The 15,539-nt window shown below is 42.9% G+C and overlaps 1 protein-coding gene across 5 annotated transcripts in view; it reads right to left on the bottom strand.

Moving 5' to 3' along the window:
* The window catches only part of LOC118334649 (zinc finger protein 521), an 88,315-nt gene that overhangs the window by 40,942 nt on the left and 31,834 nt on the right, over positions 1-15,539 (bottom strand). For 4 of the 5 annotated variants that reach the window (XM_035670658.1, XM_035670659.1, XM_035670655.1 and 1 more), the window contains exons 4-5: positions 4,604-8,106; positions 4,372-4,456 (exon numbers count right to left, since the gene is read on the bottom strand). In XM_035670658.1, the coding sequence (XP_035526551.1) occupies positions 4,372-4,456; positions 4,604-7,750 (3,232 nt within the window). In that variant the 5' untranslated portion in view covers positions 7,751-8,106. The remainder of the gene's footprint in view (positions 1-4,371; positions 4,457-4,603; positions 8,107-15,539) is intronic. The other variant, XM_035670657.1, reaches the window with a different exon arrangement.

Raw genomic sequence — 15,539 nt, 5'->3', positions numbered from 1 at the left:
AACGAACAGAGAGGCGTTATTAATCACCAATTAATAAAAGCAGGCAGATATCACACTCAGTATAGGGCACGCATGGTTTCCTTTGTTTCCACTGGCTGGTCCAAGCCTGTTCTCTTATTTATTTCATAAGATTGATCCTGTTCCTGTGCCGTGTTGTCTATTGAGTTCTGACTCTGATCCAGCCCCCTAGGAGTCAAATGAGGAGTGTTTGGCCATGTTTGTTAGCAGATTACATGTGTATGTGCTCTATGAATGAGGTACCACCATCAGACACACCTAATCAAAGAGGATTATAGGAAAAGAAACAAAGAATGAAAATACCATTTCTGTTTATACACCAGGAGAAAAAAAAGCACTTAATGTAGTAGTAAATGTGTTGCCACTAGGGCAGAGACAGTGATGGAGACCATGTAATCAGCATACACTGGCCAAGTTGCTCTAGGGGCCCAAGACAAGAGGATATGTGTCGAGGATAATTTGCGGCCCTTAGCAAGAAACAAAACAAGGCTTTCAGCTTAAAATACTGTTACAGTGTGCCTCCTGTCTGTTCTCCCACTAACAGCCAATGCAGTATGTTTTGCCAGGTTGGAGCGTGGTTAATATGAAAATGTGAGAGCTAGATAGTGAGATGGAGGAAGAGAGATAGTGGACGGAGAGAGGGGGAAAGAAGAACAGAGAGGAGGAGGAGAAACTAGAGGAGAGCTAAAGGCCTTTCACTCGCTCTCCTCTCCAGCTCTGTAACGGCCCACAGTGCCTGCTTCACACAGAGCGGCCAGCTGTACAGCAAATGTGCCTTTCCCTCTCCGCCCCCGAACCTTTCCACCCCTCCAGTGCCCCCCTCTGCCTGGGCCGACCAGGCCACCGGCTCCTCTCTGTGCGAGAAGGCTCCTCCCTGACTTGGCTTCAAGCTCAGTGCTGTCACCAACCCAAAAAATCCGTAGAGGTGACCCCCAAAAACACTTTTCTGGGATGTGGTTTGGTTTGTTTGTTTACAATTGTCCTTCTGAGCACTGCCACCTTGGCAGTAGCTGCTTGGAATGGACAGGAGTGAGATGTGAATTGGATTGAAAGCAGATATAACAGAAAAGCAAAAACCCTTTTCACCTTTAAAACCCTTTAAGACAGAGCCCGTGCTTCAAAACATGTCAGGGCTCTGAAAATCCACACAGGGACATTTGAAACAGTGCGATAAATGGGCCAAACGTGCCCCCCATGAGGCTCCAAATGTCATAGTTTACAGTGGGGTCAAAGTGAAGCAATGGGGTGGCATGATGGCATGCTGATAAAACCAAACAGTCTTTTGTGTCAATGAGAGACCTTCAAAGGTCCTCTTAAAAAACAGACGACTTTGTGAAAGCACTGTGATTTTAAATATATTTTCTAATGCAATTAGTACAGATCAAGATGGCAAATTGAACTGATGGACAGATTTGTTTTCTAATCAAAAAGAAAAAACAGAAATAAAAGGTTTGATAGTGACTGCAGCAGCTGAAAGCTGTATAAATCTGTGTGTCTCTGGAGAAAAATCGGACACCCTCAATTCTGTAAGTGAGCCATGCCAAAAAAACTCTAAACTAAAGAGTGGCCAGCTGTCTTCTGGCCTGCTATTAAATTGCTCCTTGGATGGTGGCGATATCATTTTTTTCTCCATAGGAGTATCACACCAGGTCCCCAAACAGAGCGACCAGCTGTACAGCAAATGTGTACTGATCCATCTGGGCCCTAGCAGGCTGCGGCCTCCATCTTAAAACACGTGGGGCCGTTCACAGGCTTGGCTGGGGCTGGTCTGCAACACACCCTTCTGCACCCATGGCCATCTTCTTCCTTTTCATTTACCTCTATTATCATAGTAAACGTTGAGTAGCTGGGCACCAGAGCTGCGCTTTATGTCTGAACTAGGACCGTCAGCATCTGAGTGCAAAATCCATGCATCAAAATGTGCTGGCAGTCATACAGAAGAGGCATCCACGAGCACTTCGGACTGATGGGAGGAGGTGAGGGTAGAGGCTGAGTGCACTTGGTTTGGGGAGACTATTGTATTACAAAGGCAGCTAATATGGACTTGTCTGGGTGAGACAGGCTCAGGTTTTGTTGTTCCATACACTTAGCACTATGGTTATGTCACGGCACATCACTATATATAGAGTTATCAGTGTGAACTGACACCATGGAGCGGGGCATGGATGAAAACAACACCCCTATGAATCCAGCGTCTGCTCCATTACCTACGCTAATAACGCTGACAGCTGAGCGGAGATGACCCCAGCCCCCTGTTTCCCCTCTCCTGTGCAGATGGCCATTAAAAGGAGAAAGTGTCCCTTTTTTCAGTAGAGAAGGTATTTAGAGCTTTTCCAAATTAGTATTTTTTTCTGTGTTTTTGGCCCAAATTGGCTTTGCGGTGATTACAGGCTGGATTGAATTTAACCCTATTCTACATTAAAATTGACCACTTCTTGACAAGCTATATAAAAGATTGACATTAGTGTTGTAACACAACTAACCTGGTGCATACGTTTTTCTTTATACCTCTACAGTTGAACATGTAGCCGTTATTTTTCTTTATTTGATTCTGTTTCCTTTTTGTTTGTGTTTTGTTTGTTTTTCAAAACTCAGTCACTTCTAGACAACTCTGTCTTTCTATCAAATTTTCATTACAATGAGTTTTGTTTTCTCCATATTTTAGAGATCACAAAACAAATGCATCTAACAGAAACCCTTTTGAGGAGACTGATGAAACCCGTGATCATGTTGAATACAAAGCAATGGCATATCAGAGAAGTAAGACATCAGACAATAACCCAATCACCTATCCTCCTGTTATCTTAAGCTGTCTGAATTCCACTATTATGGGGGAACTGTGTGCTTGTGCGGCTGACAGGCATAAAATAACCAGTAGGGGGGTTTGTTTTCTACCCTCCCAGTGTGCTCCGTGCCTGCCTTTGCAAGAGAAAGGACTAATGCTGGCATGGTACTGTATTAGGCACCCCCAGTAGAATAGTGGGTGAGCAGATCGCAAAGATGAATACAAAATACACACCTACACACTCTCAGCTCGTCTCTCTCCTTTGCAAATACACCGAAGCATCAAAATCACAAATCACATGCTTCTGATTGTTTATGCACAAACAGTGGGTCCCTGATAGAATTGCCTACCGGTCCTGATAGAATTGCCCACCGTGTTTAAATTCACCTGCGCCTAGAAGCGTGTCCCAAACAGAGAGGCGGTTTGGTTCCAGATCAATGAGTCTCTCTCCCACTGAAGACAACAGATAATGCAGTGTAATGAAAGAGCCGCCAAACGAGCTGAATAAATGAATGAATAAAGGAACGTGAGACCGGAATTCAGACGCCTACTTACTGCAGGCAAGAAAACCTGTTTTCCAATTGTCTGTTCTCTACAAATTATTCTGCCTGCATACAAATGACAACCAAAAGTAAAGACATTTTGTGGAGGTTATTCTTACACCAGCACTCTTTGTTTAGGAATCTTGTGAAATAAAATGAGGAATTTGGAATAATTTTGTGATACACAATGTAATAAAATCAAATATCCATTTTTTCAGTTGATTTGACGTCATTAAATGCAGAGAGCATGAAAGTATTTAACCAAATGTTCTTTTCAGATCTCAGTCATCTGAACAGACTACTTAAGTGAAGAGGCACAATAAACAAACAAAATAATGTACAGTAAAAATGTGGAGATTTTTCAAAAGCTTATTGTGGAACAATATTTGGAAATTTAAACAGTTTGAATTAAATCTGTTTTGGTATTTAAATATTTCAATAATCTGTATGTTTCCACTACTTCAAACTACCTTCATACAGAGTGGTTTGAAGTGGAGAGATTCTGCTCCACAAGCATGCACACGTACTATATTATATCATTCACATGCATGGGGAAATGAAGATGATGGGTTTATAAATGCACAACACTGGGGATGCAGTTGATGGTCAAAATATTAAAATAATTCCACCTATTTGGTGATGTGATCCAGATACTTGTGAGCCTGAATGAGACAGGGTCAAATATTTTATTACATATATCACATCATTCCTTAGTATGTGATTCACCTTTAAAAAACGTAAGAAAAGACTATGTCTGAAATGTATTTAAAATTATTAAATACTTCTGTGAATTTTCCTTAACGATTTGTATATTGTATCGATGATGGTCACACAAAATCATTCCCTCTAACATTGAAATCACACACCTAAAAGCCACATTGATTAAATCTATGCTACATTGAACACATTTGGGAAATGTCGAAAAACACATTTACATAAATATTACACAAGCAGTGTTTTTTGTGACTTTGTTCCAGGAGTGCAACAGAGACCATAATGAATGAAACAAAAAGAGTTATCTCCTACCCAGCATGTGGTTGGCCACATGAACTTGGATGTCCCATTCACTGTAGAACACCATCTGACATTTGATGCACTGGTAGGTCTTCTTCTGTAAATAAGGAAAGGTATAATTATAGTCAACTTTGAATAAAAATGAATATTACAAACTGGAAATCACTTTTGTTTTACCAATTTAACATAGCAATACAGATCAATTCATGAACTACTACTTCAATACAACACCAATTAATAATACCTCTTCAGTCTGTGAGGGACTGGCTCTGGGCATGGGGGACACTTGGGGGGTCTTGAGCTGCCCACTGTTGCTGTCCCCAGCCTGTTCCCGATGCACTGTCTGGACATGGTTTTGCAACTCTGCTTCAGACTCAAACTTCACATTACAGCTGGAGCATCTTGTCTTGGCAGCAGATGATGAGGATGTGGAAGAGGTTGAGGAGGATGAAGAGACGGCTTTGCCTTTGTCTCCAGGGCTAAGACTCTCCCCCTGGACCCATGCAGCTGTAGTTGTTGCTGGAGTGGTGGCACCACCCTGCTGCTGCTGTTGCCTGCCTCCATTTACTGTGGGGCTGGAGCTCTTGGAGCCAGCTGCTGTCACACAGGATGCACAGAGTCCATAAGGCAGTCCATTGATGTCCAGCTTCACAAGGTCTTGTCTGGACCGGAAATCTTTCAGGCAAGAGGCGCACTTGAAAGGTTTTTGGATATGGTGTTGCTGCTGGTTATGAGAGATGACATTACTGCGGCCCATAGTTTGGTTGGAGGACATAGTTCCTGTCTTTTGCATGTGAAAGGTACCATGGATCTTGAGCTCCAATGTGGAGGTGACGGTCTGCATGCACACCACACAGCGGAAACCTGTCAGGGAGTTCCTCAGGTCAGGGTGCATTTGGCAATGCTCCAGGAAGTCCTCTTCACTATGCAGTGGCATCTTACAAATGCGGCAGCTGCCTGTGTCCAGACTCTTGCTATGGGTGACCTTGTGCTCAGTCAGGGTGAGCAAGGAAGGGAAGCGCTCCCCACAGATGGGACACATATAGTGTTTGACAGGCCCAAGGTGGGTCTGCATATGCTCCCTCAGCCCAGCCTCAGAGAAGAAGGTACGGGAGCAAACATTGCACTTGTGATTGCCCTTGATCATTTCAGCTTTCCTTTTTACCATGGCACTCTCACCAGGGCGTATATTATGGTCCCTCAACTGGTGGTTAGTGAGGAGTGAGTCCATAGTATAAGATGCCCCACAGATGTCACACCCATACATGGGCTCTGCAGTGTCAATCTCTTCCTCACTTCCATCATGGCTGTTCTGGGACTCCACCACAGATCCTACTGCTGCCCCTGGACCATGGCTGTTAGTTAGGAGACCTTGTAACTCAGCATCTTCTTTAGGCTGGCCATCCCCACCACTTATAGTAGAGCCATTAGCACCACAGTTCTGTGTCTTTCCATCGAACACACAGTGTTTCTCCCTCAAATGCTTCTCCAAAAGGACGATGGCATGGAAGGCCTTACTGCAGAAGCGACAATTATACTTCTTGCTGTGGGTGGTGATGTGACATTGCAGCTCCACCTCTGTTCCAAAGGACTCCCCACAAAAAATGCAGCGGTGGGCACGGCCCTGGTTTTCCAGATGACTGTGTTTGACATGTAGCTGTAGGTCAGTCTCATGCCTGAAATCCCAGTTGCAGGAAGTGCAGCGATACACCTTTTTCTCATTGCTGTGCTTTACAGCCAGGTGGAGCTGGGTAGACACTTTTGAGTCAAAAACCTCCTGACACAGAGTGCAACGAAAGAACACAAACGTATGCATGTCGAGCAGGTGCTTCTGCAGGTCATCCACTGAAGTGAACTGCTTGTCACAGCTCTCACAGATGTAGTAAGTGGAGGTAATAGTAAAGTGAATTGTCACATGCTTCAGCAGGGACTCTTGGTTGGGAAACTCTTTGTTGCACTGTGGGCAGGTGAGTTGAGGCTGCAAGCCATCCAAATGAGTTTTTAGGTGGGTCTGGAAAAGGTCTAAGCTGGTATACTTGGCTCCACACTGGTTACATATGAACTCACTGGTATTGCGTGAGCTTCCTTGTTTCAGCATGGCAGTTTGTTCCACAGATATTGGGGAAGAGGGGCTGAGTGTGCGCAGCGATTTCTTTCCATTGTTAATGTAGTTCAGTGCCAGTGGAATGTTCTTGTGATTCTCCTTAATGTGCTTGTTAAGCTTTAGAACACTGTTGAATATAGGGGAATTGGTGCAGTATGAACAGGAATACACCTCTACTATAGACTCCTTAGGAGTTACAGCCAAAGGGGAGTCAAAGCGCAGGCTTCCCCCATCACAGTGAGTCTGACGGACATGCTCCTCCAAGGTAGCCTCTGTCAAAAACCCCATGAAGCATTGGGGGCAGAAGAAGGCATTGCTCTCCTTGGCCACAGGACTGGGAAAGCCATGGGAACAGCGGATGTGTTCCTGGAGGGCATTGAGGTCACTCAGTACCTCAGGGCAGAAGTTACACTGAAGGAGGGCATCAGGCAAGCTGGCTAACAGGGCAGCATGGTCTTCTGCATTGTGGACCTGCTTAAGATGTTCATTTAGATTTAGTAAAGAGGGAAGAACCTCCAAACAAAACTGGCAAGTATGAGCCTGCTCTGGCTTGTCCAGATGCATGGTTCGCAAGTGAATTTGAAGCACAGCCAAACTGGAGAATACTTGCTTGTTGCAATAGATGCAACTGTAGGAGACTTTAGGCTGTTTGGAGGAACGACCTCCCATGTCTGATGTGTTCTGAGCAGCCCTCTTTCTTCTACCCCTTGTCTTGGGGACAGGTGGCGCTGTCTCCACCATTGTGGAGCTATCGACAGAGAGGTTGGAGTCAGGAGTGGTGCTAGAGACAGAGGTGTAGCCCACAGTAAGCAAAGACGGGCTGTTGCTATGGTTACTAGATTCAGGGAGCTGGTGGATGTCCATGTGAGCATAGAGGTCCTCAACAGACAGAAAGTGCTCAGAGCAGATAGCACAGGTGTGGCCCTTCCTGTCTCGGCTATGGGCCTGGTCAATGTGGGTCAGCAGGGTGCCCTCATCACTGAAGGGCTCGTGGCAGTAGATGCACTGCAGGGTGGCACCCAAGCCTCCATCCTCAGATGGAGAGCACTCAGGATGGCACTCTGCAATGTGCCTCTGGAGGTCTTCTGGGACATCAAAGCCCTCCTCACAACGGCTGCATTTGCGAGTTTCTTTCAGTTTCCATTCATCAGCTCTAGAAAGGCTTGAGCTGCTGCCATCTTTGCCCCTTTCGTGTACTTGCATGTGGCCGTGGAGAGAGCTGGAGGAAAGGAAGCCTCGGCGGCACACAGGGCACTTGTGGGGTTTGTTAGAGGCGTGAGTTTTCATGTGGATTTTGAGGTGATCACTGCGGGAGAAAGCAGAGTCACACTCTCCACAGTGGTACTTCTTATCACCGGTGTGTAGCTTCACGTGTCGATCTCGGCTGCGTTTGTGCTTGAACAGGCGGCTGCAAAAGGTACAGCTGAAAGGGAGTTTATCGCCGTGGCTCTGTTCGTGGCGCTTGAGGAAGCTTAAGCGGCTGAACGACTTGTCGCAGAACTGGCATGGGTATGGCAGGCCAGGGCCCCCTTCCTCCTCGCCAAAATCATAGTCCTCGCAGTGTCCTGGAGAAGTCTGATCCTTACTGGAGGGAGATGATGCTGGCCAAGAACATGATGGGTCATCCTCAAGATCAGCACCGTCTGGAGAAGAAGACAGAGAGAGGGAAATAGAGAGAAGAGAGGGTATCAAGAGCAAGTCAGAAGGAAAAAGAAGGAGAGAGGAGGAGAGAGTGAATAAGAGAGGTGGTTTGTAAGACTGTATTAGCAACTCATTTGTCTCACTCTTTTGAATAGAAAAGGTGGGCCACCGTTGTGTTATTTGTCATAGTAATTATACGGTTGTGGTGTATGAATTTAGAATGCTCTGCAACTAAGACATTTTTTTTCTTCAGTGGAAACAATACCTTTTCTTAGGTGTTATCTAAAAAGTTACATTTAAATATGCAATTTAAAGTATAATTAGGGAAGAGAAGTGGAAATACTTTTACTACAATTAACCTTGTATGTGGCCATGTAATGGCTTAGCCCACTGTGACTCAAAACACAATCTCTCTGACATTTAAAGCCAACACAAGACAATTTGTGTACTTTAGGATGTAAGCCCGGCATGAGGTAAATTAGAACATTTCTATTATTCCTGAACAATTACTAGAATATTTTTGAAAAACAAGAGCCCTTGAAATGACCTAAAGACAAGAGAAAAAAAAACAGGGAGAAAGCTGCTCTCAAGAGTGAAAGAGAAGATTAAATGTGCAATTTAGACCATAGCTATGCATAGCCTTTAGGAACCATCCACTGCAAAATAGATGATTTTCATGAAACATGGGCCTTTCAGAACATCACTCAATAGATATCAGATTATAGAATATGCATTATTATCATATTTGTCTGTGTGGTCTGCACTAAGCCGTGAGGCAACTGATACTGGATGGATTATTGTGCCATGCGCTGATGTGGGGAGGGGGGGCAAGAAGGGGACAGGGAAACGGATAGGGGAAGACAACTGAGTGGCTAACTATCCCACTCAAGGACAAGCAGGTGCAGAGAATGACCAGGGAACGCCATTCGTTTTACAATAACTTTAATGTGTCCCTATTCAAATCTGTTCTTTGCCGACATTCCATTCCACTGGTTCACTGTACAGTGATATGAATGGAAAACACAGAACACTACTTTCCACAAGTTCAAAAGGTTACAGACCACTTCTTCCCGCTGCCGAATTCTAAGTCCTGTGAACTTCCTTACCTAAATAAAACAACGTAATCCCAACCCCTTCAGAAAAAAAATGTGTCAAAAGGCCAAAACTTGGAATGGGAAAAACAAGAGGAAACTGCAAAGATTTATGAGAAGGACGTAGGAAAAGCACAAGCTCTTTCCAGGATCCAACCTCTGTACTCTCCTTCAGCTGACAAATCTAAGTCTCTCTCTCTCTCTCCCCCTTTCTGTTGTTTTTGCTGGGAGATCTGCCCTTTGTCAGGATATCATGCCCTCTCTGAGCACTTACCCCCATCAGGCCTATCTTCAGGAAACAGATGGGGTCGGAGGCCATTCCCTTGCCCCTCCAAACTGCTGAAAGCGGCACATTGAGAGCCCACCTCCACACCGTGGCCCTCCCGGAAACCTCCCACCCCTGGCAAGGCGCCCACTCTGCACACACATCTCACTCAAGGAGCAAACCTTGCTTGATTTACTTGCTTTATCTCTCATACATGTTTCAATGTTTTCTCTCTCTCTCTCTCTCTCTCTGGTTTGAGGGAGGATGGGTGACTCAGTGCTATGCCCTCCTCCACAGAGGGGGCGGATCTGCCCTCTCTTATACTGCCTCCCAGGGTATAGGAGAAGAAGACAGTGCAAGAAGAATGACCCCAGCCAATGCCTTACAGTCAAACATATTGGCTTCGAGACAATAGTATAAAACAAACAAATAAATGGGCCTGTGTACAAGGCTAAATTAAATTCTACTGTCTTAAATGAGGATGTCTTTGCCTTGAGACATTACTAGGCTATCAGGACAACTTCACTCACTCATTTTTTTTTTTTTTTAGTTTGTTTACTTGATGTACATTATTTATTTCGTGTCTTTACTCCAATAACACACATACATAAAGTCATATCTATGGGGGACGTGGGAGTCGCAAATATTGCTTGAGTTCAACTAGCAGAATGAACATGTTTAGAAGGGCTATTTAATGTTTAATATTGAAGGTTTGTGAAATATTACAGAAGCTGTTGTATTCAAAAAAGTATACCATGATATTTATATTACAGTGTGCCTCTACAATTGCCTCTGAGCTGCACCTTTTGAGGATGTAGTGGACCTTTACTCAAGGTATATTCATACCAATCTGACTTAAATAAGTTGTATGTGTACTGGAACACAAACAAAGTTCCTGCTTTGTCTCATTGTGATGGTCATCAAAATGTCTAATTAAAAAAGAAGAAAGATCACATCTGTTTTAGGGCATTTGGAGAAACTGTACATTTTTTACATCATCTCTCTCTTTCTCTATCTCCCTCACACACACACGCACACTCAGTAATAAACACACAAGAGAGCATGGGTGCACACACTACACACTCACACACAGTAACAAACGTATACATGTGCAGACATACATGTACACACAGATACAAGCGCAATGGCCGAAACAAGTGTGTGAACAACTTTAGATGAAAGAGCAATCTTCCTCAGGAGACCTCAAGAGGAAAGAGAGAGAGAGACTTGTTTTTTTCCTTCTTCACCCAGACAAGAAATGCCCAGGCCTCAGCAGCAGCCTGAGTAAATAAAAGAACGGGCCTTACTTCCCTGTCTCTCGGGCCGGGGGCCTGTGCACGCCAGCACTCTCTGTGCTGCTGCCAAAGGGGATGCTGGGGCCTGAAAAACTACACCCTGCAGCTGAAGGGCTGTCTTTGTTGGTCTGCCAAGGCCTTCCTGAGCATCCTCCAGCCAACAGCCTGTCACGTCCTGGGAGGAAGACCTCCATCTTAAGGCCTGTCCCTCTCTGGGAGTTCTGTCCCTATCCCCTCCCTCTTTCTCTTTTAAATGTCTCCTATATGGAACAAAGCTCATTTGGAGTGCTTCTATAGGGAATGGTATATTATGTGCCATAGCCATATTTACTAACAAGATAAGCCACATTACATGAAAACTTTTTAAAGAATTAGCCTGACAAGTTTAAGGAATCCATATATGTAAGATTAATAGAGACATTTGAAAAAGTGCTATACAAATTAGTGTTTCTTTTTTCATGAACTGCAGAAGTAACCACTAAAAATTCCCCCTTCACACACAGGTCTCAGTTTCCTCTAAGCCAGTCTGAACTACTCTTTGTGCACCACTTCCTCTATGTTCATTTATAGCACCCTTTCCCAGAGTAAATACCCCTGTTCAAATAAGATCCTTAATGCTGGGAACAGGTAAGTTTGCCATTTCTGTTCATAGCGGCATAGCTTTCAAAACCCCCGAAGAGTGTTTTGATTTATGCAATTAATGTATTTGAGAATTAGCAAAATATATAAATATATTTTTAAGAGAGCAAGTCATTAATTTTCCTGACGACATTGTTTCCCTTTGGACTATAATACATATGGTGACAAATATTGTCTCTAAATTTCAAATGCTAAATTATATGCATAATTTGAAAAGAATTATTGCAATTGAATTCATTGTGGACAGATACTGCTCTGTCATAGCGTGAGCTGAGCGCATCAGAATGAAGGCAACATATCAGTTTTGGATTGCTAATTCTTCACAGATATTAATGGCTGGTGTGCTCCGCAGTGGCACAATAAATATAATATTCATCCAAAGTCATACATATTCAAATCCAGCAAAATCCCCTTTTGTCACAAAAGTGTGCCTTTCTTTAGAGTTTAGTTGATAGAATAATTTCTTAATGACCGTAATGCCTATTATGTATATGTGCCAAAAATGAAAGGGACAGACAAGAAAGGTATAAATAATTCTCATGTTGAATACATTGGGGCTAAAGCTAGGATGTTTGGTTTTTACGTTTGGAAATATAAATACTGCAAGCAACCGTTAAAAAGAAATGGCCTTTTGCCAAAACACAATAAAATTCTATATGCACAGTGCTCAGCAAAGATATTGTGTTACTCTCAAACCCAGACACACCTCACAATTTGTGAAATGTCTTTTTAGTGCTACACTTTGATGTCTTAAAATAAAATATAAAAGAATATATATATAACTTTTCACAATAAAATACATCTAAAAAATACTTACAAATAATTCTAGAATTGAGTGTAAAACTATAGATGCTAAATGTTCTGTAATGTTTTTATTTCAGTTGGGTGAAAATAACGATGGCTGACCCTGGACTGATCTGGCTTCTTTTGGTCTGAGAAGCACTTTGTAAACCAGGTGCAAAGATGCAACAAATACATTAAGTTTTATTTACATAATTATATACCTACTTTTCTATCAAAGACCTTGGCATTTGTTAGCAGGTTTTCCCCAAAGCTCACCGTTAAACATAGTGCTTACTAAACAGGCATTTGTGATTATATTGGTTTTATCCTGTAATACATCCTCCCGAAACCTTTCAGGGACCATGGTTTGGGAATAACTCACTGCTGGCGCCTAGACCTTCGTGTCTGAGGTCCTGGAAGCAGTTCAAGATGTCTTATCACCGCCTGACAGCAACAGAGTACATCTCCTCTATTTAGTAAGCCAAACTCTTATCCAGGTCCAGGACCTTATCTTATCAGAAAAGTGTTTTTGCTATCAGTCATCTGCTGCTTCTATAGCAAGCTAGACTTTGTTCAAAAGCCATTCTAGTGAAGCAAAGCATGGCCATGCTTTCAGCCGCCAAACCTTATCTTCCTGTGTGTTGTAGCAGAGATCTGTACGTAGTGGTTGTCATAAGAGATGTGTTTGTGTGAGTGTATTTGTGGCACATTGGGGATTGGGGATTCAATGAATAAACAAAAAGCTGACAACTTGTCTGATGTAACACCATGACCCCACTTCATATTCAGAGAGGGGATCTTTTTACAGTTACTGGGAAAAGTAGTGAGGCTCTCCCATGAGACAATGCATGTGTCATCTCAACGCTTTTCCTGTTCTGATGCCCAAATAGCAATGTGTGTCTGAACAACACACTATCATGTACAGCCCTGTTTGTGACACAACCACTTAAGATCTAATAGAGGAGGTGGTGAGAGAAATTTTTACATTAGCTAAGACTCCAATCTCCCTGACTGAGAGAGAGAGAGGGGTGGTCGATTTTTTTGGGACTAATTCCAGTCAGATGAACAAATCACTCAGTTGATTCACGACCGAGAGCTTAGAGGACACAGAGCTATTGGAAGAGGCCCAGTGCTGGGCTTTACTCACAGTAGTCCTGCTACATCCCCATTTTAAGACATCAAATCCAGTCAAAATGAAACACTGATAATTCCCAGAAGCTGTCAAGAAAAGTGCCAGGTGGCTAGATGTGGCTTTTTGAACCACGCAGCTGATTAACACAATACGCAGAAGTGGAGGTATTTAAAGGAGCTGCTATTTACCATTACTCAAACTCACATAGTATTGTCTGTGTGCGTGTGGGTGTGTATACTCTGCCTGTCTCTCTCTTTTCCTCCTTTTTTTTTCTTAGCAAACACAATATGTTTTTTACACATCACTGAGAAATGTCAGGTCCCTGCCCCCCCTTGCTACAGATCAATCAAATCCACTATGCTACAGGATGAGAAGGAGGGGTTGTGTGAGACGACCGGAGCAGCAGCGAACAAGGAAGCTATGTTTGACTGAACGAGGTAGAAAAACACTAGATGAAATAAGGATTTACTTCTCGGGGTTTCATCAGTGCCGTAGCCACAAGTTACTCTGGCCTAACAACATGTACACAACACATTTTCACACACACTTGGAGGAGAAATGCAACCCCCTCTCACCCACCCAAACTGCAGTCAATGGGGATTTTTTCACACAGGGCCTGACACAAAGAGCTGGAACATCAAGCGCTGTTCTGACTCTCTGGTCTGGGTGTCCATTATTCTGGCCCTCATGGCTCTGTCTCTCAACCATGGGGAAGCGGCAAACTGTCAACTACTTTGTCCACATTACCCACGTCCCCCAGCTCAGACAGGAGCACTTGGTCACTGTCCCAGAAATCACAGTGCCAGAGGAAGGCCAGAGGAGGAAAAGTAGGGCGGCCAGTCATCCTTTACTAGGCTTTTTCTTTCCATGATAGTGAGACATAATGAAAAGTGGAATTCCTCTCCTTATTGCAGAGATGTCTCCCTGCTACACTGCTGTCTTTCCACCAACATTCACACATTTTTGACATTTTTGCATGATCTGCCTCATTTTTTCCTGTGTAAATCAGCATCATGTATCAATCCATAACCACACCAGAGATGACTTAGTGCTAGGTAACACATTTCTTATCCTCCATAACAACTGCATACTATTACACTGAGATCACAGAGGTCAGCAATGCACTCAAACACATCATATGAATGCCAGATATGGATGACCAGGCCTTCAAATATACTATCACATATTTTACTGTTTTAGAAAGAAAATAATTTTAATCAAACAAAGGCTTAAAATAAAAATGTATATCATTTGTAGGGATGTTTACTTGCATCACTATGTTTGTCCCTACTGGCTATCTGTGTATTTTTCTGTGGGAGAAGCAATTGTTAAATCAGGACTAGGAAAAGTCACAGAGACAGGGTTAATAAGAAATTAAATCGTCAGGAGTGCTTTATTGCTGCTTTTAACATTAAGTCTTTTTCAAAGAAAAATAAATAAATTAAGAAGAGAAACTCAAAAGGGAGAAATTTAATTACACCATTATTCAAGACAGGTGAATTTGGGGCTCATAACAGGTTACTATTCAGAGTCCAGTGGGTGGGCTTGAGGGCTAATGATTTTTTATTGTTTCAGTTGAAATTTACTTGATTTTAAGTGTTTTAATTATGAAAAGTGAATCACACTAGAACCAAAATGCACTTCACAGCATGTCCTCATTACCTCTGTGACATGAGATATAATGCTTTTGTATTAGAAAAAAATTTACATTAATTGCAAAGGTACCATCACTATTAGAAAACTACATTTTAGTAAGATGTTGTTTTCTATTACCTTTCTTGTGTTTATGTAACTTATGTGAAGTGTCTTACCATGAAAAGCACTCTATAAATAAATGGTATGATTATTATTATTATTATTATCATTATTATTATTATTATTATTATCATTATTATCATTATTATTATTATTATTATTATAGTTAGTATAGTAGTAGTAGTAGTAGTATTTGTTTAAAACAGGCAGCCATATTAAGATTTGGCTGTGATAAGCCCTAAGGGTGCTGCAACGCAAGATGGTCAGAGCTCTGTTTAGGATGTAGGTGGAGCAGTTTGTGTGTGGGAGAGCGGTGGTGGTTATGGTGTCATCTCCTGTAGAACAGAGCGGCTGGTGGTGTGGAGAGGAAGGACAGTTGACCACTTCAGGTAGACTACAGCACAAACAGGAAGGAGGCTGTTCCCCAGGTCTTGGCTGGACCACCAGCCACAGTGAGCCTCCCAGGGGGAGAAAG

This window comes from Morone saxatilis, unplaced genomic scaffold (assembly GCF_004916995.1).
Source record: "Morone saxatilis isolate NCDOM2014 unplaced genomic scaffold, NCSU_SB_2.0 Contig23, whole genome shotgun sequence".
Taxonomy (NCBI): Eukaryota; Metazoa; Chordata; class Actinopteri; family Moronidae; genus Morone; species Morone saxatilis.
The sequence above is the reverse complement of the archived record's forward strand: the minus strand, read 5'-3'. Positions and strand labels throughout refer to the sequence as shown.